Source organism: Rhinoraja longicauda, chromosome 5, assembly GCF_053455715.1.
Source record: "Rhinoraja longicauda isolate Sanriku21f chromosome 5, sRhiLon1.1, whole genome shotgun sequence".
Classification (NCBI taxonomy): domain Eukaryota; kingdom Metazoa; phylum Chordata; class Chondrichthyes; order Rajiformes; family Arhynchobatidae; genus Rhinoraja; species Rhinoraja longicauda.
In genome coordinates this window covers 25,480,666-25,508,289 of record NC_135957.1, presented here as the reverse complement: position 1 = coordinate 25,508,289, position 27,624 = coordinate 25,480,666, and the positions used below count along the sequence as shown (strand labels likewise).

At 38.6% G+C, this 27,624-nt stretch overlaps 1 protein-coding gene across 2 annotated transcripts; it reads right to left on the bottom strand.

Moving 5' to 3' along the window:
• Positions 1-83: 83 nt before the first annotated feature.
• slc17a5 (solute carrier family 17 member 5) lies at positions 84-26,823 on the bottom strand. Of its 2 annotated transcripts, none has more exons than XM_078399161.1 (11): positions 26,677-26,823; positions 22,964-23,160; positions 18,717-18,950; positions 18,223-18,310; positions 17,459-17,545; positions 15,067-15,185; positions 13,122-13,277; positions 9,684-9,816; positions 5,376-5,523; positions 3,162-3,252; positions 84-2,357 (listed from the first exon to the last, which is right to left on the bottom strand). In XM_078399161.1, exons 1-11 carry the CDS (start codon positions 26,744-26,746, stop codon positions 2,238-2,240), a joined length of 1,443 nt encoding a protein of 480 aa, XP_078255287.1. In that variant the 5' UTR covers positions 26,747-26,823; the 3' UTR covers positions 84-2,237. The 2 variants fall into 2 exon arrangements, with proteins under 2 accessions (XP_078255287.1, XP_078255288.1); XM_078399162.1 differs by having other exon boundaries at positions 26,361-26,808.
• Positions 26,824-27,624: the final 801 nt, after the last annotated feature.

The following is a 27,624-nucleotide window of genomic DNA, read 5'->3' as shown; positions in this document are numbered from 1 at the left end:
TGAACTCATTAATTGTGGCAAGTCAGAAGAATTGAAGCAAACACTTACATTTTGATCATTTCAAATAGAACAATTTATTTTGTATCAACAGCATTATAAAAAGATTCCTCCAAAACAGAACAGAAAATACAAGTCAAGTTTAAAATTTTTAAACGTGTAACAAATTCTGCATTTAAACAAGGAAATCTTGAGGTATAGAAGGATCTGGTCGTAATATGAGCAGATGGGATTAATGTAGGTGGGCAAAAAGGATGGCATGGACATCGTGGGCCAAAGTTCTGAATGGTTATAACTGACGATCAAGCTGTTGGTTGTCTTTCGTTTCAGATGAACACTTTAATTTACTTGACTGTTAATACCAACTGAAATATTTCATTCCACAGCAGTTTAACTACCAGGTTACCTTTAACTACCAGAGAAGACAAGACAACATGAAAGTATTTTAAAAAATGGATGCAAAACCCAGAACCATCCTTTTGTCCTTAGGGTGCTGCTAACCCTTTAAGGCAGGGGTCAAAACTACACATTTGGACAAAAAAAAACCAGTTGGAGTTGAAAGCATTATTCATAAATATGTAATTCTTCAGAATTACAAATACAAGTTAGAAGCAACCAGATTGGCTACAAGGGCAAAAAAAGACCTAATTTTTGAATTGCTGCCTACATTATTATGATTCTATAATCAAGATCCCAAAATAATCAGGAATTGATTTGAGAAACTGGGCTAGATATTCGACACTGGTTAATTAGTCAAATGTAACTGATCTTACCAGTTTAAATAAAACATTAAAAAGACCTTTAATGCAATTTTAAAGAAAAAGATAATTGTTAACATAAATTGCCAAGCTCTGATTAATAAAGGAAATTGTACAAATGAAGTGTAGAATCTTTGCTACAGCAAAATATTTTCCTAATTTATGGGCAATTAGACACTGAAAAATCTACATAAACCAGTTTTATCCAGTACCTTCATTGTTATGGAAAGTCTCATTTTTCCCTAGACTATGCATAAAGTGGAATTTGAGCATCAATTTTTACTTCTGGTGTAAATAGTAATTATTTAATGACTACATTGATTAATCATATATAATTTAATTATTTTACTACATTTATTTTATAGACCTTTTGGAATTTGCACAACAAAAAAAGCGTGGAAATGCATTGGTCACTTTTCTTTGAATAGCTCTGGAATCCCTGGATTAGGCAGGATAAGAGCAAATAGATTAACCGGTAACTATCACTGGCACGAATAAAATAAACTCAGTAATGTGAAAGACAATGAATGCAGGTCATATGTTAATTTAACAATCCAGACAAGTGCTGATCATAAATCAACTGGTGGCCTTGATCCTGTGATGCTGGTTGGACACTTTATGTTTTGGCAATAAAAGCAGTTGCAGGGGCCGAGGAAGCTAATTTTCTTCTAAAATAAGTCGAGCATTTTGTGTCAATCGACCGAGTATTATATGTTGGGTATAATTCAGAGTCTCTTACTGAGAAGGACTGTTTGTCACTAGAATGGAATTCTGTCCAAGCAACTCTTCACCTTTGGACCATGCAAAATACCTGTACAAGCACATTCTAAGGTGATGAATGCAGACTATGTATTGTCAATGCAGAAATGAGAGAAGCATTCCTGTTGGAGGACTGCTCATTTTCTTCATGGAAAGGGTAGTTTCCTTTCAATAGATTTTAAAGCAGGTTCAAAATCTCCTGGCTAAGTGCCATTTTTGCAATCTGGACACGTACACCGAACACGAGAGGTTTTGTAGTTCCTATTTTGGTATTTGAAGACCGGCTCACCTTTTAGTTCACTTCAATCCCACACTCCTGGTCTTTTGGCACCTGGTGCATAGGAATGCGAGTGTTGGTTCTGTGGCTCCATTGACCAGTCCCACATGCTGCCAGGAAAGGTGCTTCACAGGTCCAGGCAGCAGGCTTGTCAGGGGGTCCCTCTATCCACATGATCAATTCTCCTTTGCTGTCAGCTTCATGTGTGCTGGACAATAGTGTGAATGCATGGCATCACCTTTTAAGATTCAGGTCTCTTGCAAATAATAGGCACTGCAGAACCCTAACTGCTGAGGAAAATATTTTAATTGGTATTGTTTTAAGTTTTTTGTGAAATAAAGTTTGTGGCAAAAAGCTTAGATCGCATGATCAAGATTAAATGTAGATTAAGGTCACATGAGAACCATTGATTGGTTGCCCAGGGTTATAAGGTTACTGTGAAATGTTCAGTGATCAGTTGCCCAGGACTGGATTGTACCTTTCCCAAAAATAACAAAAAACAGTGCACCAAACACATCAATACAAGCAGCAATGTAAAACACAGTTTGCCATTCTGCAAGTGTATGCTGTGGAATGAAAAAAAAAATTAAATCCTGATTTTTTAAAAACAGACTACTAACATAAAATGTACAGATAATCTCATTCATGCTATCAGTATTAAAGAAAAGAAAATAAGATTTTATGGCTATTGAATATATTTCCAATTAATTCCAAGTTAATGGGTTTATGAATTCATTCTGAGAAAAAAAATCTTGGATAGTCTTCCATATTGTCAAATTAAATATTTCTTTCATAACAACATACTTTACTTAATTTATAGCTCTACTTCTCCCCTCCCTAGTTCAATGTTGTCATTTCTAAACAGGTTGCGTTATTCAGAAACTAAATATAATTCTTCAATACCATACTTAAACCCATCATCTCATTGACTAGAAGAGTGCTACCTCTGCCCTATTTCTCCTTTGAGTTGCATATTTTAATGATATGGAATTTCATTAGATCAAAATCCTGCAACTCTACTCAGTTGCAGGAACAATCTCATGCTGTAATGATTCAAGCTTGTGGCTCACTATATGATTAGTTAGTGATGGGCAATACTTTCTGGCTTAATTAGTTGTGGCCATAACAGACAAAAGACCATTTCAAGAACTGCCAAAATCCTAAAGATTTGTCCTATTTTGTCTGCCTCTGCAAAAAGGCTAACATTCTATTTTCGACCATTACTGTGACATACAGAATAGGACAAATAATTTACTTACCTAGAAGTCCAATCTAAACATTATCATTTCAACAAATCAATGCTAAAATAACAAGATTCATGCCAAGAAAGTAATTACTTTTAACTTGTTCAATATATTTATAATACTTACATTGTTTGTCAAGATTTTGGCAATAACTGGTCCAACCATTCCAGGAATTGTGGCAAATGTGTTTGTGATCCCAAGTAAGATTCCTGCATATCTAATGACCACAAAATACTCGATTTGTTCAATAATGTACAGAAAACTATAGAAATATAAAGAAATTCTTCCACTTCATACAACAATGATATCCCATGATATAATTAATGAATAGAAAATGCAGGTTCCAGGTTCTGTTTAGTTCTGCAACTCAGCTAATAGAAAATACAAAGGAAACAATAGTGGGGCAATCAATATTGGAACATGAAAAACAATGTCCACTGAATGGGGGGGAAACAAACTCATAGATCTCACCTTCAGTCTGTTTCCAATTAAAAGCACACTGAACAATGTGCAAACAGATTATATTGTACAGAAAGCAGAAAAGCTCAGAAAACCATAAATGTTTAAAATATAGGAGTACGGACTAATTCTATTGTACTACAAATCCTACTGCTCTACACAATCTTCAGCTTCAACTAATTAACCAATTTCTTTCATGAATTCTGACTATTCCGTGTTGATTCTTTAATCAGTATTATCATGTTGTCCACTTTTTTAAATGTTACCAATTTTCATCAAATCCTCCTGTGTTCCTCACAATTCTAATATTGTTTCAAGAATCAGTGGGGTTTCAATTCCAATCCAGAGCATTGTCTTGTGATACCTCACCAATTCTTTTATTTATTGAATCAACAACATCATTTGTTCTGTTGCAATTTGAATTGACAACCGCTATATTACCAGATTTGTATTGTTATCACAATGAATCTCCCAAAGTAGATAAAGTCATTCCTATTCAGATGTTCACTGTGGTTGCCAAAGGAATTGCTATCCAAATCGTAAAGGGCAACTGTATTTACCACTTTAATTGGACCACGTATGATTTAAAGCTAGAACTTACCTTATATGATGCTGTTTCCTAGTTTAGATTAATGACAAACTTTGAAAATCAACTACATCTGTACTACAGTTTACCATTGCTGCATTAAAGCCACACTTAATGCTTCGAGCTACATGTCCTCCAAAACAAGAACATTAACTGGATTGGCCATATATGTACTGTAACTACAGAGTTAATTTCAGGGTGTTCTATGATGAGCAACCTATCTCCCAAATCCTATAAATGGCACCTGCAAAGAGAGTCTAGACTTATCTACCAATCAAACCAGTCTACTCTTATGACAATGACTATGAGTTCGAATTGCCAATTCCAAGCCAATTCCTGGATTTGAGCTTCTTGCATTATTCAAAGGAAAATAATGCCTAATGGTAGAAGTCCCACAGAAAATCTGTGATCTATGGGCTCAGCTTCTCACCAAGAACTATGATATACATTAGAGCCACTCCAACTAATAAGTTGAAATGGTCACATCCCAAGTAATAAAACCTCAGTTGCAACAGTATCCCTGCTGAAATCTTAAAATTCCATAGTGTAAAACCTCAGGCATGAATCCACTATCTATTTGTCCAAATTTTGAAACCTGCCAGGGGATGCTGGAATTATGACCATCGGTAAGAAAGGAGGCTACAAACGCTCTATTGTCTGACAAAGGAAAGATCATCACCAAGATCCTTCCAAACTGTTTCCTCCTAGTGGATGAAGAGCTGTTCCTTGAATTGCAGTATCGATAGAGGAGCCAGGGCCAGAAACATTAACTGATTCTCTTTCCACAGATGCTGCCTGGCCTATTGAGTTTTTCCAGCATTTTCCATTAACGTTACATTATTTCCAGTTTATGATAAATGCCCATCATTGTATATGATTAATTGCATTGCAAATTACTTATCATTACAGTTAATTACTACCAAAGATCTCCGAGATCTTCGGTTTCCTCCCACACTCCAAAGACGTACAGGTATGTAGGTTAATTGGCTGGGTAAATGTAAAAATTGTCCCTAGTGGGTGTAGGATAGTGTTAATGTGCGGGGATCACTGGGCGGCACGGACTTGGTGGGCCGAAAAGGCCTGTTTCCGGCTGTATATATATGATATGATATGATAAAGCATAATTAAAAGAAAGAAAACACCCAAACATTCTACCAGAGATTAAGGTTAATTTTGGAAGAACGCAAATTGTTTGAAGTGGAGAAAGCAATTTCTAGACTACTTTCCCACAGTTTTAATAGGGGACCTTTGGAAAATCATTTTGCTTTTCAACAAAATAAATCAGGTTCACTTACGATGGAGCAATATCCAAATGATTAACATTGAATCCAGACATACTGAAGCCTCCTAACGCAGAAGATATTGTAAAAAATAACACAGCCTCTTTATAATTACAGCCTACATATCCAGTAGCAACCAGGAATATTGCAGGCCCGATCATACCTATAACAAAACAAAGATTATTAGGGTTATTATACAAAAGTGTAAACAAGTAATTGTTTTTCCTTTTTCAGGTGCAATGTTTCTGAACTCTCTGGAGATCTTAGTTAAGGGCCTGTCCCACTTAGGCTGACAAATCACTGACAAGTCGGTAAGTACTTGAGAGTTTTGAAATATAACATCTTGCCCGTTTATGATTACTTGAAAACCAAGTAATGGTTACTTGAAAACCAAGCTTCAGGGTAACAAGGCATAAACTGGATTGACTTCCAGTTTACTAATAGCAGTATTAAGAAATTTAATTTTAAAAGTGGTTAAATGGATTTTTGTGAAAAGTGTGTGGGCATTCTTTGAAAATGTACAGGAGATGCATATCTGGTTTCTGGGTTGCATATCTGGGTTGGAAGCCTACTTTAAATGCAATCGCTGATAGCCATAAACATCGCAAAAATTCCCACGCTTACCTGACCGTCAAACGGTCGCCTCCAATCTACATGTCAAATGTCCTGACGGTAAATAAATTGGTTAAACACAAGTATTTTATGGTATCTTCAAATGACTTTACTTAATTTAATATTACGTGCTTCAAAATGCATCGAAGACAACCTAGCAAACCTGGGGACAGCATGCGACAGCGCCCGCAATAAGCAACAATACCTGGCGACAAGCCAGCTGTCACCGAGAAATTTCACTCCAGTTGATTTCTCAGCGAGGCGCTGAGATCCACTACGATTCTTTGAAGACTCCTCACGATCATGCCCGCGACACCCCGGCGAACTGTCGGCGACAGCCTAGTCGCCGGCAGTCGCCTTAAAATCGCTTAAGTGGGACAGGCCCTTTACTGCACTTAAAAACAATCAAACAATCAATTGTATATGGCAGGCACTGCTTTTAAGGGTAAGTTTTTGATTCAGCAAATCTGAATGCAGCAAGTGAAAAATACCAGGACTAATTGCTCTAATTGTAGAAAAGGAATCGCAGATCCTGGTTAATACACAAAAGGACACAAAGTTTTGGAGTAACTCAGCAGGCTTGGCAGCATCCTGGAGAACATGGATAGGTGTTGATTAACTTCAGTACCTCGCAAATTCCAATTTTACTATGAGGGGTCATTTTGGTCTCACAACATGTCGATGATATGCTACAAAATAATGTTATCCCTTTGGTTCCAAATTATTTAGGTATCACATAACGCTTAGGTTCTTAAAAAAAGTGGGTAGTGAGATAGTTGATACATTTGTTCCATTAGATTAAAAAATAGCAAGTGGAACTATTCAAAATGGAACAGGAATAGAAGCAGGAAACTACATGCCAATTATCTTAACATCAGTCTTAGGAAAATGTTCCGTTATTTTCAAGTGGTTGAACAGAACAATGTTCTGGCACCCAGAGTTTCAGAGCCTTTCTGGATTATGTTTGTCTCTGGCCCAACAGAGGTCACGTGATAATTAAACGACAGTACACCTCTGGCCCACTAATGAGACCCCTTCCGTGTCTCTAAAGCACCATGAAGTGCCAAAAACATAAATAAAACAAATTTAAAATATAAACAGAATTTGAATGGAATGACCTGCCAACCCATCCCTGGCTTGCACCATCTCCACAGCCGTTTAGATTCCCAGCTTCCAACGCCACTCCTGACTCACAAGGTGTACCAGCAAGCCCCTCTTCACCCTCCAAAAGGACACAAAGTGCTGGAGTAATTCATTGGGTCAAGCTCTCTGGAGAACATAGATAGGTGACATTGAGACCCTTCCTAAGACATATTTAGTCGGCTAAGTTACTCCAGCCCTTTGAGTAATTTCACTTTAAAACGAGGTGCCGATACCACTGGTCTGCACCAGTGAGCCCTTCTTTACCGGTTCACATGGCTGTTGTTGCAGCTCATGTGGTAGCTCTTCAGTGTGCCCCCTCGGTCACCGTGGGACACCCTCCCCTTTCACCTGCTGTCACTTCCAAGGTGGAGTATGTTGGTGAATCAGGGAGAGAAGGAGGCAGCAGTGGTGGGGCGAGTCGGAGGCGGTGGAGGTGGGAGGAGTTAGGAAGCCCCAGCCTCTGACAAGGTCGCCTCCCCTTCTCTTCCCCTACCCCATTCTTATCCCCCTTCTTCCCCCCCCCCCCCCCCCCACTGCCCCCTCTAATTAGTGGTGTCTCATAGGGATTGTTATTGGTGCCTCAGTTTCACAATTATATAAACAACTTGAATGAATGCACTGAAGGGAAGGTTGCTAAATTTTCTGATAATGTAGAAATAAGGAACATATCTTTTGAATAGGACATATGGAGACTACAAAGGGATACGGTAAGTGTATGGACAAATTGTTAACAAATGGAATAATGTGGGAAAATGTGAATTGGCTCATTTAGTCTGGATAAATTAAACAAAACATTGAACTAGAAGGTGTGAGACTAGAATTTTGAAATGCAGAGAAAAATGGGTGGCCTAGTATTCGATTCATTAAAGGCAGTACACATAAATATGTAATTAGGAAAGCTAACACAATGTTATCGTCTGAGTCCAGGGAAATTTAGGACTCTGGTGAGACACATCCTGATGACTGTGAATATTATTGGATTGCTTATTTAAGAAAGACTGTAAATGCTGGAACCAGTTCAGAGAATGTTTAGGAAACTATTACTGCAATGAGTGAGCTGGAGGAAAGGTTGGACTGACTTGACTTGGAAGGGCTTGATTAAAGTACTTATGATCCTAGGAGGCCTTGACAGTGTTGGTGTGGAGTAGACGTTTCCTCATGGTATAATCTAGAACCAAGGGTAGCAGCTTTTTGAACATAAATGGTCCTTAAATTGAAGACAGAGATGAGGCTTTTTATTTCTCTCAGAGTATTGGGCATTTTTGTTAACACTCTTCATTGAAGAGCCATGGAAGCAGACTTATGTTTCTTTTTTAGGCTGACGTAGATACTTGATAAGAGGGTGGGTGAAAGGTTACCCGGGAGAGGCAGGAATGTGGAATTGAGGTCACAGTTAGGTCAGCCACAATCTAACTGAATGGCAGAACAAGCTTGAGAGGCTGAGTGGCCTCTTGCAGCTTCTAATTCATGTTTTATGGATCACTTCACAGAGAAGCAATCAGTTTCACTGTTCCATTTGGTTCCTTTCTTTCATATTTTTATTCCGTGCAGCACCAATTCACACCTTTTTAATCCATTAGTCAATTATTTCCAAGATATAACAAAACATGTATGTTTGCATTATAAATGTGGAAATGCTGCTAATAATTATCTCTTTTTATAATAATAATAATAATAATAATATATTCCTTTATTTGTCCCACACCGGGGAAATTTGCAGTGTTACAGCAGCAAAGTAGATAGCAAGAGACATTCATTATAAATAAAAATAAAGATAAGGATAATTGTCATCATTTACTATGTTTTTTTTTTACTGTTACTGTTGACTGGTCTGCTGGGAGTAGCACTGGTTGTGCAGTCTCACAGCAGTGGAAAGGAAGGACCTCCGATATCTCTCCTTCACGCACTTGGGGTGAAGGAGTTTGTCACTGAAGGAGCTACTCAGTGCAGTGACAATGTCCTGCATGGGGTGGGAGTCGTTGTCCAGCAGCGATGTTATCTTTGCCATCATCCTCCTCTCTCCCACCACCTGTACTGAGTTGAGGGGGCAACCCAGGACAGAGCTGGCCTTCCTGATCAGGAATTGTCCAATTTTAAGCCAATTACTTATGTTACCATCCTTTTCTTCCTTTCACCATCTTTAATTTGCCGAACATATTGTCTTTTGAAAATCAAACACATAATTCTATCCATGTATTAAATAGATCCACACTGTTTAAATACCAATAGAGCCCTCAGAGTCATAAAGCCATACAGCGCGGAAACAGGCCCTTCAGCCTAACTCATCGATGCCGATCAAGATGCCGCATCTAAATTAGGCCCAACTAATAATGCAGAGTTCAGCAGCATGAAGTTACCTGCCTAATTTCTGCTGTTCTGACATGCAGGAACAACATTAGCCATCCTAGCTAATTGGCCAATTAGCAATTTGAGCAATTATTTTATTAATATTGGTTTTAATCTGCCAATTCTGGTTAATCAGAATCAAGATTTAAAATATATATATTACCCAAACCATGTCAGCAATTCCTCAGCAATCAAAACAAAACAAAATTCTGAACCGCTTACCTATTAAGGTGAATATTTTCCGAACAGCAGATGTAGTCCAATTCTGTTTGTTAATCAGGTAATCAGCAATCAGTCCGGCACTCATCATTACTATCCAACAGAAGAGATATGGCAGAGCTGATAAAAATCCATTCTATATATATATATATAAAAGAAATATCAGAATTATAGAGGATTTTGCCAATAATGGATTTTTGGAAATCTTATATGGGAAATAATCAAGTAAAACTTAAAGCAAATTCCTCCCAAATTAAATACTCCAACAGCAGTATATATAACAAAAGTCAAGAAGGCCAAACGGTAGGACACAAAATATTGGAGTAACTCAATGGGTCAGGTAGCATCTCTGGAGGACATGGATAGGCAATGTTTTGGTCAGAACATTTTTTCAGAACTGATGAATTGAAGGGTTCAAACCCGAAACGCCGCCTATCCATGTCCACCAGAGATGTTGCTTGACCTGCTGAGTTACTCCAGCACTTTGTATTCTAATCAAGTTTCTAGTGCCTGCAGTTTCTTATGTCTCCAACCCTAAAAGGTAGATTTGTAAGATTGTCTTAAAAGAGAGACTCAGGAAGGTTAGATCACATGGTAGGCTGCTCTGGAAAGTTAGATCATATGGGATCCAGGGAGAGCTATCTAACTTGTTACAAAACTGGCTGAATGGTATGAAACAGAGGGTGGTGATGGAAAGTTGTTTTTTCAGACTGGAGGCCTGTGACCAGTGGTGTGCCTCAGGGGTAAGTGTTGAGTCCATTGCTGTTTGTAATTTCTATCAACGATTTGCATGAGAACGTACAAGGCATGAATAGTATCATATCATATCATATATATACAGCCGGAAACAGGCCTTTTCGGCCCTCCAAGTCCGTGCCGCCCAGTGATCCCCGTACATTAACACTATCCTACACCCACTAGGGACAATTTTTACATTTTACATTTACCCAGCCAATTAACCTACATACCTGTACGTCTTTGGAGTGTGGGAGGAAACCGAAGATCTCGGAGAAAACCCACGCAGGTCACGGGGAGAACGTACAAACTCCTTACAGTGCAGCACCCGTACTCAGGATCGAACCTGAGTCTCCGGCGCTGCATTCGCTGTAAAGCAGCAACTCTACCGCTGCACTACCGTGCCGCCCTATAAGTATGCAGATGGCGCTAAAGTAGGTGATATCATACGTAGAGAAGATGGCTATCAAGAATTACAGTGGGATCTTGATCAGCTGGGCAAGAAGACTGAAGAATGGCCATTGGAGGTTAATTTAAATGTGTGAGGTGTTGCATTTTGGGAAAGCCAAACTAGGGAGGGACCATCACAGTGAACAGCAGGGTCCTCGGACGTGTTGTAGAGCAGAGGGATTGAGCAGTACAACTACATAGTTCCTCAAAAGTGGCACCTCAGGTAGATAGGGTGGTGATGGCTTTGGCACACTGGCTTTTGTCAGTCAAAGAATTGAGAAAAGAAGTGGGGATGTTATGTAACAGTTGTACAAGACATCAGTGAAGCTGCATTTGGATTATGGTGTTCACATTTGGCCACCCTGCTATAGCAAAGATGTATTAAATGAAACATTGACAGATCAGGATCCAATTGAGTTAGATATACACAAGTGATGGATAAACAAGCTTAAGATATTGACAACAGAATTTTGGATGAATGCCGTTTATACAAAGGTGGTGGAATTATAGTGTTCAATTAATAATGAATTAAACTTTACTTATACTCAAACCTCCCTTTCTTTTGCTCATAGTTAATCAGAGAATATACTACTTACCCGGAGATTTCAGAAGGACATGGATTGGTGAAATAGGCAGATGTAATTTTGGACAGAAAAGTAGCAAGCGGTACATTTTGGAAAGATGGGGGGGAAAAAACAAGGGCAAGTAACCCAAACTAAATGCTACAATTTTAAGTGCAGAAATAGAAAGAAATAGCAGTTCATAATTTTTGGTCGGTGACAGGTCAAGGTTGTTCAGGTATATGTCATCTTAAACTAAAGCATTATATACCACTGGCCTCATCTGCAGCATTATGTGCTGATCTATAAGAAAGTCGTTATGGCCTTAGAGGAAATTTAGGGACATTTAATAGAATGTTACCAAGGTTCGAGAACTTATGTTACATTTTGAAACTTAGATTGTTCTCCCTAATATAATCCTAACAGGAAGATTCAGCACACTCACAAAATGAAGGGTTTGATAAAGAAAAGAGAGAAAAACTCTTTTCTCTAAGAAAACTGTTGGTAACCAAAAAACAAAGTAACTGGCCAAAGAACCAGAGGCAAGATGGAGGCTTATTCTTTTAATGCACCCGAGTTATAATCTGAATTTAATTGAAAAGGTGAAAGTAGGTTCAACGACAGTAACAGAATGTTACATCATAAATGTGAGGTATCACAAAACATCACCCATTCCTTCTCTCCTGAGATGCTGCCTGACCCGCTGAGTTACTCCAGCATTTTGTGAGACCTTCGATTTGTACCAGCATCTGCAGTTATTTTCCTACACATCATAAATGTGGTTTGCCTAAAACTTCCCTATTATCATGTACTACACAATGCACTAAGACCACATTGGGAGTGCATTTTTACCTGTGGAATGGAGCTTTACACTCAGGAAATCTTAGTTTGGTTCTATTTAAATTGTGTTTATTTCTACCATTGAGAAGAGACACAGATACTTTCTAACCACTGTTTTACAACAGATCATGATTGTGTGTGTGGAAGTTTATGAATTTAATTGTACTCACATTAGTATAAATGCATTGCTTAGCATAGAAATTGCTGCTCCTAATATGCAAGAATACTTGTGTGTGGAATATCTTCAGAGTAGAGGCAATATTTGCTATGCTCAAGTGCACAGACGAAAGGGGTTCAATGCCAGTTCTCAATTAGCCTAAACTGATATCAATAAGTTGACGAGATACTGCTCATGAACGTTACCCAATGAGCATCATCAGTGAGAGCAAGCAAATGTATGAGGAAGCACGAATGTGTGTGACAGAGTCACATGTGTTAGCCAAGAGAAACATGTATCTGTTAATCCTCACCACCTTGATTGCCTTGTTTGTACAATGTTTACTGTGTAGTGCAGTAAATCTAAAAAATACATTTATAGCCAAGATCCTGTCAGAATTTTGGATTTAGCTAGTATAAGAATACTTTAAACCAAACAGATAAACATGAGAGTTTCTTACTAACAGTGAAGTGGTGTTGGATATTAACAAAATAATAAATAATTATTAATATTAATGCAGAAATAATATCCGACAGAAATAATATTAATCACCAATTAATCATCAGAAACAATTTACCAAAGCATGATACAGCTTTAAAAAGTAAAAAGTTCTAGTTTAACTATAGTTACTGCTTTCTCCAAATTTCACAGGAAACACTGTGCACACAATGCATGGAAGCTATAAAAACTTGCACTTACCTCTGTAATGTCAAATTGTAAAATTTCTTCCATATATGTTGGAAGCAGTGTTAATAATGTATAAAAAGTCCAATTGTAGCAAAAATGAGGAACAATTATAGCCCAGAGTGGCAAAGATTTCCATATGGATAACCATGGTACATTTTTCTTAGAACGCTATGGAAATAGAAAAGGAAAAACATTGTCGAAGGAGAAAAGAACCTATATGTTATCTGAATGCACACAAGAATCACATATGTGAGAGTGCCAAACTAATCTGGAACTAGATTTTATTCTAATCTTGTACTCCCTTACATTAGCCTAATTATTTTTTTATTCCATACTTTTATTGTTTTAAATTCAACTAATGCTGATAAAATCACATCATCCGAATAAAAGTCAACTCCCAACAGACAAAGAATAGCCGAATAAAAACAAGGCTTTTCCTCCTTCCCTTTATGAAAATAAACACAAAAAGCAAAAATTCAGTCTTGCACAGATTGCTATATTACCAACTTGAGCTGATACATTTTATCCAGTCAAAACCCCATTCAAACAGACTATCCTCTATTGATGGGATAACCCCCTCATCCCTGGAATTAGCCTGGTGAATCTTGTTTTAACTGTGCTCAATGCTACTATAATCTTTTTTAGGTAAGAGGACAAAAACCACACAGAGTATTCCAAGTATGACCCTGTATAACTGTAGCACAACTTTCATATTCTTAAGCTTGAACCCTTTCACAATCAAGGCCATCAAGGCATTTGCCTTCACAAATACTTGTTGGACCTGCTTGCTGCTTCTTGTGATTCATGCACTGAAATACCTAGATTGCTCTGAACCTTTCATTATCAAGCTCCCTCCATTTAGATAATAATCCATCTTTTGATTTCTCTTACCAGAGTGCATAACTTCACACCTCCACATTAACCTCCATTCACTGGGGTTTCTCCCATTCATTCAATCTATTTATATCCCATTGCAGAATCATAATGCCTTTGTCACAACTTGCCTTTCCACTTATTTTTGCATGTTGTTGGGAAACTTGGAAACCTTACATTTTGTTCCCTCTTCCAGATCATAAATGTAAATACAAACAACTGAGGGCCAAGAATCGATCCCTGGGATACTCCATGATTTATATCCCTTCAATCTGAAAATAATCCATTTATTCCAGCCCTGTTTTCTCTGTGGCATCCAGTTTTCAGTCCATGCTAACACATTTCTTGCAATATCTTGGGCTTTTAATTTATGCATCAGCTTCTTCTGTGGCATATTGTCAAACGCTTTTTGGAAACATAAAAACACTGCGTCTGATTTCCTCTTTATCATTTCTCTCTGAGACATCCTCAAAACATTGGAGCAAATTTGTCAAACATAATTTACCTTTTATAAAATCATATTGATTAGGTTTGACATAAATTAAATTTCCTGAATTTCCTTTTTGTTTATTGACCTTTGTCAAGACACTTTTTTAACATTACAAAAACAAGCTGAATTCCTCAAGTGAAGTGACAATGATTGTCCTTTGATATTAAGCAGCACAAAAGAAGAAATAAAAACCGTGGCATTTAGAGGTCAGCGCCAAGGCATCGCCATAGGAACTCCTCAGGACAATATCTTTGGTTTATCTTCAGCTGTTTCTGTAAATGAGCCTTTCTCCATTGGAGCATTGTATTCTGGGCTATTTGTTAGTGATTGCAAAGAATTCAACTTTGTAGTCTCTAAAGTAACACAGTCCATGCAACAGAGATGGACAACATCCAAGCCTTAGTTGACTTGGCAAGAAACTCTCACAGCACACACGCCAGGAAATGACCATCTTCAACAAAAGGCTACCTAAACTTCTAGCATGGATATTGAATGGCTTACCATTGCTGACTTTTTGATGACTATTTTTTGATGGGCCACTGAAGTTAAAGTACTCAACATGTGTCAATTATTCTGTGTGACACCATAGCCTACCTGGCCACGAAGTGAATAAATGATGTAATCTTGCTCGGCATTAGATATAGTTCTGTGGGTTTTTGGTGAGTCACTCGCCAGCCAGAACCATAACAAACACCAGATGACTCCCAGTGCACCTGAAAAAAAATCAAACGATTTCATCTTTAAAATGTAGGCAATCTTTATATCAAAAGCACAAGAAGATAAACACAAAATGCTGGAGCAACTCAGCGGGACAGGCAGCATCTCTGGAGAGAAGGAATGGGTGACGTTTCAGGTCGAGACCCTTCTTCAGACTGAGAGTCAGGGGAGGGGGAGACTAGAGAAATGGTAGGATAAGGCATGAAAATGACCGATCAAAGCAGGCAATGTTCAAGGAAATGTAGAATGGTACATTGTTAGTTGAGGGGAAGATGACAATGAGGCATACAATCAATAAAATATCAGTGAAATTAATCAGGAGGACAGTGAAACTAGTTGAACTAGGATGGGGGAGGGATGGAGAGAGGGAAACCAAGGGTTACTTGAAGTTAAAGAAATCAATATTCATACTGCTGAATTGTAAGCTGCCCAAGCAAAATAGGAGGTGCTGTTCCTCCAATTTGCATTGGGCCTCACTCTGGAGTGGAGGAGGCCCAGGACAGAAAGGTCAGTATGGGAATAGGAGGGGAAGTTAAAGTGTTTGGCAAGCAGGAGATTGCATAGGCCGAGGTGGACCGAGCATAGGTATTCAGCAAAACAATGTATAATATATTTTAAAAAGAGTCATGTGCCTATGTACACCAATTTAAAGATTCCACCACCAAAAATACATTTATAATAGATATTAGCAGTGTTAGAAATTGTAAAATTTGACCAGTGAAAGAATGGTGTAATTCTGACGTGATAGGCTGTTTCCCCGCTAATGGCATAGTGCAGTGAAAAGAAAAGAAAATAATTGTTATACTTGAAACCTAAACAGATTTAACAAAAACATGCAGGGAGTACTCATTTCAGACTGTGTTTAAAACTATATTGTACAATATATTCACCATCCCAACTTTGAATTGGTGTAATATGCAATAGTTTGTAAAGACCCAAAAGGGTATTTACCAATTTTGTAGATAAATGAACGAAGTAACCTTTCCGCCTAATCCACAATGTTAACTTTCAGTTACAAAGTTATCCTTAACAAATGTACAGTACAAAGCCATATTTCAACTTTAGAAAGAGGCAAAAACAGACATTACAAACACATTAGGTACAAATATATTATTTCACTGCAGGTATATTTATCTGTAGCCTAAAACCTGGCAAACATTGCTAAATTTACAGTTCATGTGGTATTTTGTGGATGGATATTATAACTGAATGATTTGCTTCGCCGTCTCAGAGGGAGATTTAAAGAAATAACGTTGAGTAGTTCTGACTGGCTAGATAAGGCAACAATGACAAGTTTCTCTTATGGAAGATGATGAGATAACTGGGATTTCATGATATCACCTTTATTCATTCAAGCTTTATATATACAGATTTATTTTTGAAATAAACGAAGTTAAAATTCCCAAACTTCCATTGTGGAAATCTTAACAGATGCTTCCCAAATCATTAGTCCAATAACTATCACCCTACAATATCCTATGTTGTACCAAAAAGTCAATTTTAAATAATACCATCAGGCATTGAACAATTTCATTTAACAAATTATTTAAAAACAAAGTAACCCAATCGCTAAAAACAAAAGCATGCTTTCAAGTGAGCTTTGTTTTATTACTTTTTCACAAAGTAGCTTTATGCCTTTGAAAGAAATTGAGACAGTTTACGATTTAATGTTGTAAAATGGTGATCATGCTAATTACTTTAGCTGAAAATAATATTTAGTAATGTATACTCAAAAATCACAATTGCCGTATGCTTTCTGGTGTTTTATCCAATCAAAGTATAATGCAAGAACATTTTGATTCAAGATTTAGTTTATTATGAATCAATAATATAATCTCTAAGAATATAAAACCAAAGTAAGTCTCAAACAGGTCCTGACTTTGGATGTTTTTAGGATAGAAGCAAGAGAATCTAAATTTCAATGGGCCAGATAAAAAAGGATTCGAGCTTTCACTTGCTTCGCTGTGAGTCCTGTTCAACAATACACAATGAACTGCAATGAATGCATTGTATATGGCACAGTGGCAGGTTTACTGCCAGTTATGCATAATTATCCTTCCCCTTGGATGTAATTTAGACAGATTAACAATATAAAAAAATTCCAGGCAATGGCAATTCCTGCTTTACTGAAACAGATCCATAACAAAGTAAATATCTTGGAAACACCTTGGGTAAATTATTTAGGTCAAAGGAAGGGAGAAAACAAATACATTTTCAATAATCAAGATTAAATAATCCAATGCTTTATAACTACACTATGAAGCCTTACCAAATATGTAGAAAACATATGACCAATCCAAGTAATAACAAATTATTCCAGATAATGGAAGTGAAACAACCGTTCCAAGTTGGGCACCTAGAAATTTACATAAGATTTAGAACATGATAGTATGTGGCATATTTAGGGTATTAAATAAATATATGTTATGTTTATACTGACACTTAACTTCTTTGGCTCAAATAAACAACTTATCAAGCATGTAAAGTGAATATTTATCAATATCAGAGGTTTCATTTCATATAACACAAACTAGATTGCAATAATATGCAGAATGAAAATACAAAATAAAATCTGTGAATATCACTTTGACTGAAGAAAAAATACATCAGATCAAATATTATCATCAAAAGGCTAAAGCTATAACCACAATAACATTTTAATTTGGAAATATACAAAGCATAATCGGAGGGATTCTAATTGTCCAGTCAATACTGCATGCCTTAATAGTTAAATGGAGATAAAGTCAATGCGAGCGTCTGAGACAGTCAAAATGAAAAATAGGAAGAAGCCGTTTTAAAATGCAATTCCAAAAATGTCAAAATTATGTTTTGATTTTTGTTTAAAATTGCCATAATAATCGGGAATATCGTTCTGCTTTCATAAAAATGGTAATAAACACGACATCCTGGTAGCCAGCATGCAATTAATACTTCCATGATGAAAATCATGTTAATTCTGCTCATCTTTGGTAAGTTTAGCCCCTACATAAATGTCATCACAAACAGTGCATGCTTTAAACACAGTTCACTCACCTGCATATGATAAACTTACAAGTGTGCTCCTTTCTAAAGGTGGCGCCCATTCAGCCCACATTGCATGCATGGCGGGGAAGGTCACACCCTATTAAAAAAGTAACATTTTTTTAAAGTCATTTCTCATAAATGAAGAACTATAAATATTCACAGAGGGAAAACATAGACTGCTTCACAGTATTTGATCACAAATTCTATTCACTTCCCTACTAATTTTCCCTAATGCCTATGATATTTAAATGACAAATACTAGACACACTCAGCAGGTCAAGCAGCACCTGTGGAGAAAAGAAATGAGTGAATGCTTCAGGTCCAAGACCCTTCATCAGAACTGACCCAAAACAAACTGTTTCTTATTCCAGACATGCTGTCTGACCTACTGAGTGTGTCCAGTATTTTCTATTTTTATTTTAGATTTTCACATCTGCAGGGTTTTTTTCTAATCTAATCAATAATGCAAAATTCTTAAACATTGAGGAAAAGTTAGAACATACCTCTCCCAGTCCTTCAATAATCCTCAATAAAATTACGCAGTTAGGACCCAGTTCAGCTGCTGGTGGTGTCAACAGTGTTAAAACTGAAGTGCCCAGTATGCCAAAACCAAGCAACAGCTTCCCTCCAAATTTACCAGCTAGATATCCGCCAGGAATCTGAGTAAAGATGTAACCGTAGAAGAAGGCACTAAGGATCCAACCCTGTTCATTCGAATCCCAGTTATATACCTTGCCCTGTTAGAGACAATGAGAAGTTTGTCATAAAATATGATTTTGGCAACATTTGGCAAAGATAAAATAAGTCATACTTGATATTGATGTAATAAATAAAGTAATAAATAAAACAGTTCATTACCTTGTTAACATAAAGTCCATGACCTTACATCCTCAGGTGAATATCTACATCTTAGAACAATTTCATTTGATCTCAGGGTAAAAGCTACCGTCACTCCCTACTATATTTTTTTAAATGGTAACATTTTCTATGAAATAAACAAAATTGACACCAAGCCACATGAAGGATCTATCAACTAAGGAACATAGTCAAAGAGCAAGGTTTCAAAGAGCAAGGTTTTAAAGCACATCCTTAAAGAGTAGAGCAATAGAGTTTTGAAAGACTGAGCTTAAGGCCTTGGCAATTTAAGGAATAGTCAGCAACGAAAAAGCAATTAATTTTTAATTTTTTTTTACTGAGCCAGAATTGAAGATGCAGAAGTTGCAGGCTTACGTGATAGAGAGAGGCTGGATATCACCATTTGGAACATAGGAGGCTGAAGGTTGACCTTATTGAGGTGTATAAGATCATAAGGGGGTGGATGAAGTGAATGCTCTTTTTCCCCCAGAGAAGAGGATTTTGAAATTAAAGGGCATAGGCTTAAGATGGGTCCTCAGAGGCAACTTTTTCACTTAAAGGATAGTCCGTATCTGAAACAAGCTGCCAGGGGAAGCTAAGAGGGATATGGGCCAATTGCGGGCAAATACAGTGCCCTCCAGAATGTTTGGGACAAAGACCCATCATTTATTTATTTGCCTCTGTACTCCACAATTTGAGATTTGTAATAGAAAAAAAATCACATGTAGTGCTCATTGTCAGATTTTAATAAAGGTCATTTTTATACATTTTGGTTTCACCATGTAGAAATTACAGCTGTGTTTATACATAGTCGTCCATCCCCCCCCCCCGTCCCCCCTATTTCAGGGCACCATGTTTGGAACACAGCAATGTCGGGTAAATGAAAGTAGTCATGTTTAGTATTTTGTTGCATATCCTTTGCATGCAATGACTGCTTGAAGTCTGCGATTCATGGACATCACCAGTTGCTGGGTGTCTTCTCTGGTGATGCTCTGCTCTAAAATCCAGCCAGCAATGTTTTGTCTGACCTCTAGTGTTCATATAGTATAGTGGCTGGATACTAGTTTATTTCTACAAAGTGCTGGAGTTTCTGGTCGGGGCCCTTCTTCAGACTTGGTAACCTATCCATATTCTCCACAGATGTTACTTGACCCACTTAGTTACTCCAGCACTTTGTGTTCTATGCAAGATTCCAGCATCTGCAGTTCCTTGTATCTAGAATAGTTTATTTACTATTGTCAGTTGATGGTGAGCTTTTTTTAATCTCAAATTTATGAATTTTATTTAGCATGAGATTTGGAAAGAAATCTGTAGTTCTATTACTTGATGCCTTATTTGAAGCTAGCAAATAGGAATGTAAATATAATGTAGGTATTCATTGCAAGGGAATACACCTAACATATGATGTAGGGGTTTGATCTCTGATTTAAGAGGAATATATTTGTTTTTGATGCAGCATTGAAAGTTCACTCTGAAGAGGTTGACATTTGGGGTATACCCGAGCAGGAAATAGCAGGCTAAAGTGGCAACCTGGGTCCAATCCTGCCTCTTCTCATCCTTTATTTCTGACAGGACTATTTGACAACCCCAAATTGCCAGAAAATACTGAAATATTACCCAAACATTGCTCCACCTAACCTTCTTAAAGCCCTGCAAGGTGAATGATAGAACTTTGCGTACAAACAATGAAGAACACTTTCAACTTTTTCATTTGGTTCTGAAGATTTGTTGAAGAGCAGAGTTGGAGCAAGAGGCCTTCAAGCCTTCAAACTGGTATTTCAATTTCCTAACAAAGAGACTTCAGATCCCCAGTGTTTTCCCAGGTGCTCTTCTTCAATTTTGAATAGTTATGGCTCAGGGATTCCCACAAGTATTTTATTGTTAAAACATTTTTGAGCATTCCATTACTGTAATGCAACTCAAAATAACAATTTCTGGTGTCAGACATCCAAGTGATCTGGACTGCCACTTTCACTGACTGAATGTAATTATAGTTTTGACATTGTAAGTACAGTAATGGCCTGAGAGAAAACAGTGATCCTTTGGAGTATATTGTGGAGAAATAGTGATACCTCTCCATTATTTTGACTTGTCTTTTTAGGTAGTCCATGCACCTGAAGTGTACAAGGAGAGCTGGGTTGACTGCTTATGCCAGATTGACGGCTTTGAGTTTTGAAAACCTTCTTCAGATGTTCAATAGCTGTGCACTGGAGACAACAGTGAGTTTTATCCCTGACTAGACCAAGTGGACCGGTTGGGCACAAACCACTCCTACATTGGTGCAACAACCACTCCCCCCCCAATTCCCCCTCCCCCACTCCCCCCTTCCCCCCCTCGCCCCTCCCCCCTAGGGTTGCCTCTCTTGCATTGGTACAGCACCCTCTCCTCCCTCACCTGCGGATGCGGCAGCCATATTTTGTAAGTACCAGATCAACGGACCCCCAACTGCGCATGCGCAGTTTTTAAAAACTTTAAAATGTGAATAACTTTTAAAATATTACACCGATTTCAATAAAACTTCTTCCATAGGACCACGGGACGACAGTGAGCCTAAAATTGTTGCGCTGCCGTGTACCGTTTTGGCTGTAGTTCAGGAACAAGCGAACTAACAAGAGTTTTAGTGTATAGATGTTTGCCTTCACCGAGATATGGAGCTAATCACATCATGGACCTTTGTTGTTGGGGGTCAGTGTTGTGCCATGGGATCAAGTTGATACAGCATCTTTGTCTTACATCTGTTTCATGTTTGGCCCACTTTTTCAAATGCTTCAGAGATTTACGGGCGGCACGGTAGCGCAGCGGTAGAGTTGCTGCTTTACAGCGAATGCAGCGCCGGAGACTCAGGTTCGATCCTGACTACGGGTGCTGCACTGTAAGGAGTTTGTACGTTCTCCCCGTGACCTGCGTGGGTTTACTCCGAGATCTTCGGTTTCCTCCCACACTCCAAAGACGTACAGGTATGTAGGTTAATTGGCTGGGTAAATGTAAAAATTGTCCCTAGTGGGTGTAGGATAGTGTTAATGTACGGGGATCACTGGGCGGCACGGACTTGGAGGGCCGAAAAGGCCTGTTTCCGGCTGTATGTATATATGATATGATAATGAGCGAAGGATGATTTGGAGCCCTGCTTCCAAATGTGTATGCCTTTGTACTGCAAGTTGACATTGGAGTGACCTTGCATCATGAATGGAGGTGATAGTGGTTGAACTATTTATAATTCATACAGTAGATTAGCTTCACACTGACAGGAAGCAATTTAGAAATGGGGAGCAACCCTGCAGAAAGAAAGGCTGAGGAGAACACTGGAGAAATGGCACAGCCTTGCTTGACCACAGTGTGCACAGGGATTTGATCCACAATGCATCTGTCAGTGAAAATAAAGGCCTGAAAGCAGAATAGAAATTAATTTCTGAAAGCCACCAAATTTGAGAAGGAACTTTCTCAATCCCTTGAAAGTCAATGGCTATGGTAAAGTTGTAAGATGCCGTGTGGTCGATGCTCCCCCATGGATCTTTCTCCTGGTCACATCATAAAGATCTTGTCAGCTGCACTTCCTGATGAAGAGAATCCTCACTAGGAATACATGGTGAACGTGATTAACCATATATAATGCGCTCTGGCACTGACACTCATCACTGCAAAACCCAATCCGGAGAATTGAAACCACCAGCAGGTTGGATTGCAGAAGCGTTAACATTAAAGGTTAGTACAGCTGCAAGCACACACATAATAACTTTAACTTACTTATGAAATGCTTTGTATAGAAAAAATAATTTCCTAATCACCTGCTGTCAGCAATTATGGTGCCATGATTTGCTCATTTTTTTTGTAACTTTACCAGAGAATAAAGTATTTCAACTAGTGGTACAAATAGAGACACAGCTAAGTACCTTACCTTTTTTTCATAATTTTGATGAGTAACGTTGGAGTGTGGTGGACATTCCTCAACACTGCCATTCTTGGGTAAAGTTGCATTAACATCCAACATCTCAACCAATGCAACGCTAAGGTTCACACGTAGTGCATATACCATAAAAAATCCACAAAAAGCCAACATCGCCAGGCTGTATCGAGCAGAGCAGCAAGCTGATACTGGAGAAAACGTTGGGATTAATTATTGGAAATATAAATACATTTACTTGCATACAATCCCACATTTAAGAACACAAGAAAATAGGAGGCACCCACTCAGCTCGTCAACTTTGCAATACCATTCATGATGATCATGGCTGACCCAGGCCTCAATTTCTCTTCTACACCAGTTCCCCACAACTACATCCTCTTTAAATACCTACAATTCCTGAGATTCCCCATCCCTCTGCAAAACAGAATTCCGGTTCAGATTTAAATGACCACTTCTTTATTTTGTAACTATGTCCGCTCTTTCAAGTTTCTCTCACTTGTGGAAACATCCCAACATCTACCCTGTCACACACCATCAGGATTCTATGTGTTTCAGTAAGATCACTCCTCATTCTTCTAAATCCCAAACAGTACAGATCTAATTTCTTTAGCCATTGTGAAAGACCATCCATTCATCCCAGGATTAACCTCGTGAATCTCTTTTGGATTCCCTCCAATGCTGGTATACACTTTCTTAAATAAGAGGATCAAATCTGTGCATGTTACTCCACGTGTAGCCTCACTGCCAGCCTTACAATTGTAATTTTCCTACATGTATTTATAAATTCCAAACCTATGTCATATACCATCCTGTTTTCTTATTCCAATTAGTGCATAAGAACACCTAGAACTCTCTGTACTCTGCTTATCTGTAATCTTTCTCCATTTTGATAATATTCCACCTTTAGATTCCTCCTACCAGAGTGTATGACATTGCACTTTCCCACATTAATCTCTGCTTACCAAGTCTTTATCCACTCTATCGACCTATCATATCATGTGGCCTACCTATTTTTTTGTGTTACTGTAAATTTGGATACCTTGTACACTGTCCCACCCTCTAGATCATTGATATAGTTAATTATTGAGGGCCACAAACAGATCCTAGAACTCTCTGTACTCTGCTTATCTGTAATCTTTCTCCATTTTGATAATATTCCACCTTTAGATTCCTCCTACCAGAGTGTATGACAACGCACTTTCCCACATTAATCTCTGCTTACCAAGTCTTTATCCACTCTATCGACCTATCATATCATGTGGCCTACCTATTTTTTTGTGTTACTGTAAATTTGGATACCTTGTACACTGTCCCACCCTCTAGATCATTGATATAGTTAATTATTGAGGGCCACAAACAGATCCTTTTTTCCCCATAGATGCTGGCCTACCCGCTGAGTTACTCCAGCATTTTGTGTCTATCCTTGCGACACACTGTTTGTTACATCTTTCCAACCTGAAAAACAGCTGTTTACTCTGACTGCCTTTTAATTATAATTGTAATTAATTTATTAGCCAAGTATGTAAACATAAAGAATTTGATTTGCCAACAGTCATACAAAAAAAAGCAACAAGATACATACCCACATAAAAAATAACCATAAACTTAAACAGCCACCACAATGACGTGTGAGAATCCCCAGGGTTTTTTTCAGAGACCTCACGTTCCCCACTGTGATGGAAGGCAAATAACTTGTATCTCTTCCTCCTTTTCTCCCAGTCGGGGAAATCGCAGTTGGGGCAATTGAAGCTCGCAGTCGGGGGGGGGGGGGGGAGGATGCTACACCAATGCAGGAGAGCTTTGGGCCCAACAGGTTCACCCTGTTCTAGTTTTTCCGAATTGCAGAAATAACTATTACAAATGGCTTTATTTATTTTACTTATTCCATTTAGAATCTAATTTCTAAATTTCACAACAGAACAAAGTACAGAAGTTAAACCAGCATCTGCAATTCTTTCCGACAGAGAAAAGTACAACACAGGAACAGGCCATATGGCCCACAATGTCTTGCCAAACATAATTCAAAAATATACTAATCTCATCTGCCTGCACATGATCATATCCCTCGATTCTCCGCATATCCATGTGAAACAATCCACCAGTTTTATAATATCGTGTTTATAAAATAGTACTCCAAACTAGAATTTATATACGAGAGACTTCAGATGCTGGAATCTGGAGCAAAAGACAAACTGTTGGAGGAATTCAGCAGGTCAAACAGCACTGCAGTTTCACACGGATGGTTCACTTTTCAGTTTGAGATCCTGCAATAGGACTGAGAGTGTAGAGGGAAAATAGCCAGTAAGGTGCGAGACAAGAGCTGATACGTGGAACCAAATGGGGTGGGGATGATGAGCAGATGGAGCCAAGTGGAGGGGCAATGTAGAAACAGAGGCTCTTCATGGAAACAGATAAAGAAGAGATGATGGGCAGACATTAACAGATGGAGGAGGGGATAGAAAGGATGAGTCAAGGGAAAGGAAATTTAGGTTGGTGAATGTGGGTGATGGGCAGCTGGAGGGCAGAGAAGGAAAAGGGGGGGGGGGGGGTGGAAAAGGGGGGGGGGGGGGGGGATGTGGATGACCTGAATTTAATAAGTCACTTATCAGTAACTTTAACAAGGAAACAGTTCCATAATTACATTTTTTACTACTGATTTAATGAAAATGGTGTAACTCCTTTGTTGTAATCTTATCTTTTGCTACTATTGCCTTTAACTGCAATTTCTCCCGTGAAACTTTTAGATCATGAATGTTTGATCCCACCCTATTCAGTGCCAGGCAATTTTCCAGTTCTACACAAACCCCAACACACCTGGACATATACCTTGATATTTTTCTTTTGCAGAACTTTTTTATTTGCACACATAGTTAAATGCACATATTGAGGTACTCAAGAGTTACAATCATCTTTTGAAATGGCAATACATGTTTATAAGATTATTTGAAAAAAATCCATGGCTTAAAACAAAATTGTATATATAGGAGGAAAGTTTATCAATCATTGATTGATACAGCTTAAGTAAAATGTGTCAAATTTAACATCAAGGTGACAATTGATTCAGAATAATTTGCATGCTACCAAGGTAGGGACTACCATGGATGCAAAAAAAAACAATTGGCAGAACTTAAGAGGTCAAGCAGTGTCTGTGGAAGGAAATAATCAAACAACGTTTAGGCTCGGAACTGTCTTTTTGATTAAGATTCCAACATCTGCAATCTCTTGGGTCGTCGCTTGGTGGAACTGAGAAGGTGCATTGATGAAGATGGAGAGGCGACCAACAAAACGAACGTGAAAGGGTTTAAAAATATATAACAAGTCATACATTTCCCTGAATAACATGGTACCAAATTGTACAATAGCTTTTAGAAATTAATTAGATACATACCGTATGCGGAAATATCTGCCCCATGGGGAAATAACAAACGTAAGTATTTGGGTAATTGTCAAGAGGCACGCTGGAGGTGCGATAACCAATACTTCCTGCACTTTTTACACAATCCTCTTTGTTTTAAAACAGAGAGAAAGATTAATGCCCCAATTATACATCAGAGAATCTTGCATATCTCTCCAGAAGAAACTGCAGCAGGGGTTACAACCCTGGATCTGCAAAGCGTTGACATTTGTCACCCTCCGATCACAGCGCCCACCAATCCTCCGAAATGATCCCGGGGTGGGGGTTTTACCGGCCGGCCGGCACGCACCTTGCCTGCGCTCCCCGCTCAGCAGCGGCTGCTCGTCCTCCTCGCCCGGCTCCTCCATGTCCTCGTCCATTGAAGTCAACAACCGGATCCACTCGCCGGTCACGCGCGCGCACCACTTCCGCGTTCGCGGCTCCCAACCGTTGTCAGGCTGCCGCGAGGGCGCGCGGACGCTGCACAGGCTGCCGCGCGGACGCTGCACAACAAGCAGCACAAGCAGCACCACAAGCAGCACCACAAGCAGCACAACAAGCTGCACAACAAGCAGCACAACAAGCAGCACAAGCAGCACCACAAGCAGCACAACAAGCTGCACAACAAGCTGCACAACAAGCTGCACAACAAGCTGCACAACAAGCTGCACAACAAGCTGCACAACAAGCTGCACAACAAGCACCCCGTGTGTGGGAAGGAGCTGCAGATGTTGGTTTAAACCTCACATGGACACAAAAAGCTGGAGTAACTCAGCTGGGACAGGCTGCATACCCATTTCTTTCTCTCCAGAGATGCTGCCAATCCCTCCAGCTGAGTTGCAACGGCTTTTTGCGTCTATCTGAGGTTGCAGCCCTAGATCTGCAAAGCGTTAAGACATTGCGGCAAGTCAAATCCATTTTATTTGTCACATATACATACACGATGTGCAGTGAAAGTTGCAATGCCTGCGGATTGTGCAAAAAAAGAAAAAAATCACAATTACAGCATATAAATTAAAATTAATACCGAAAATAAAATTTAGTCCCTGGAGTTATAATAGTTAACAGTCCTGATGGCCTGTGGGAAGAAAGTCCGTCTCATCCTCTCCGTTTTCACAGCATGACAGCGGAGGCACAATAACAGAATCAACTCACCGAAACCTGAACATTGGGAGCAGTAGATTTTTTTGCTGGCTGCATAGTCTGCAAAAGAGCACGCAATGAATGTTTCTAATTTACAATCGCAACGCTGGAAATA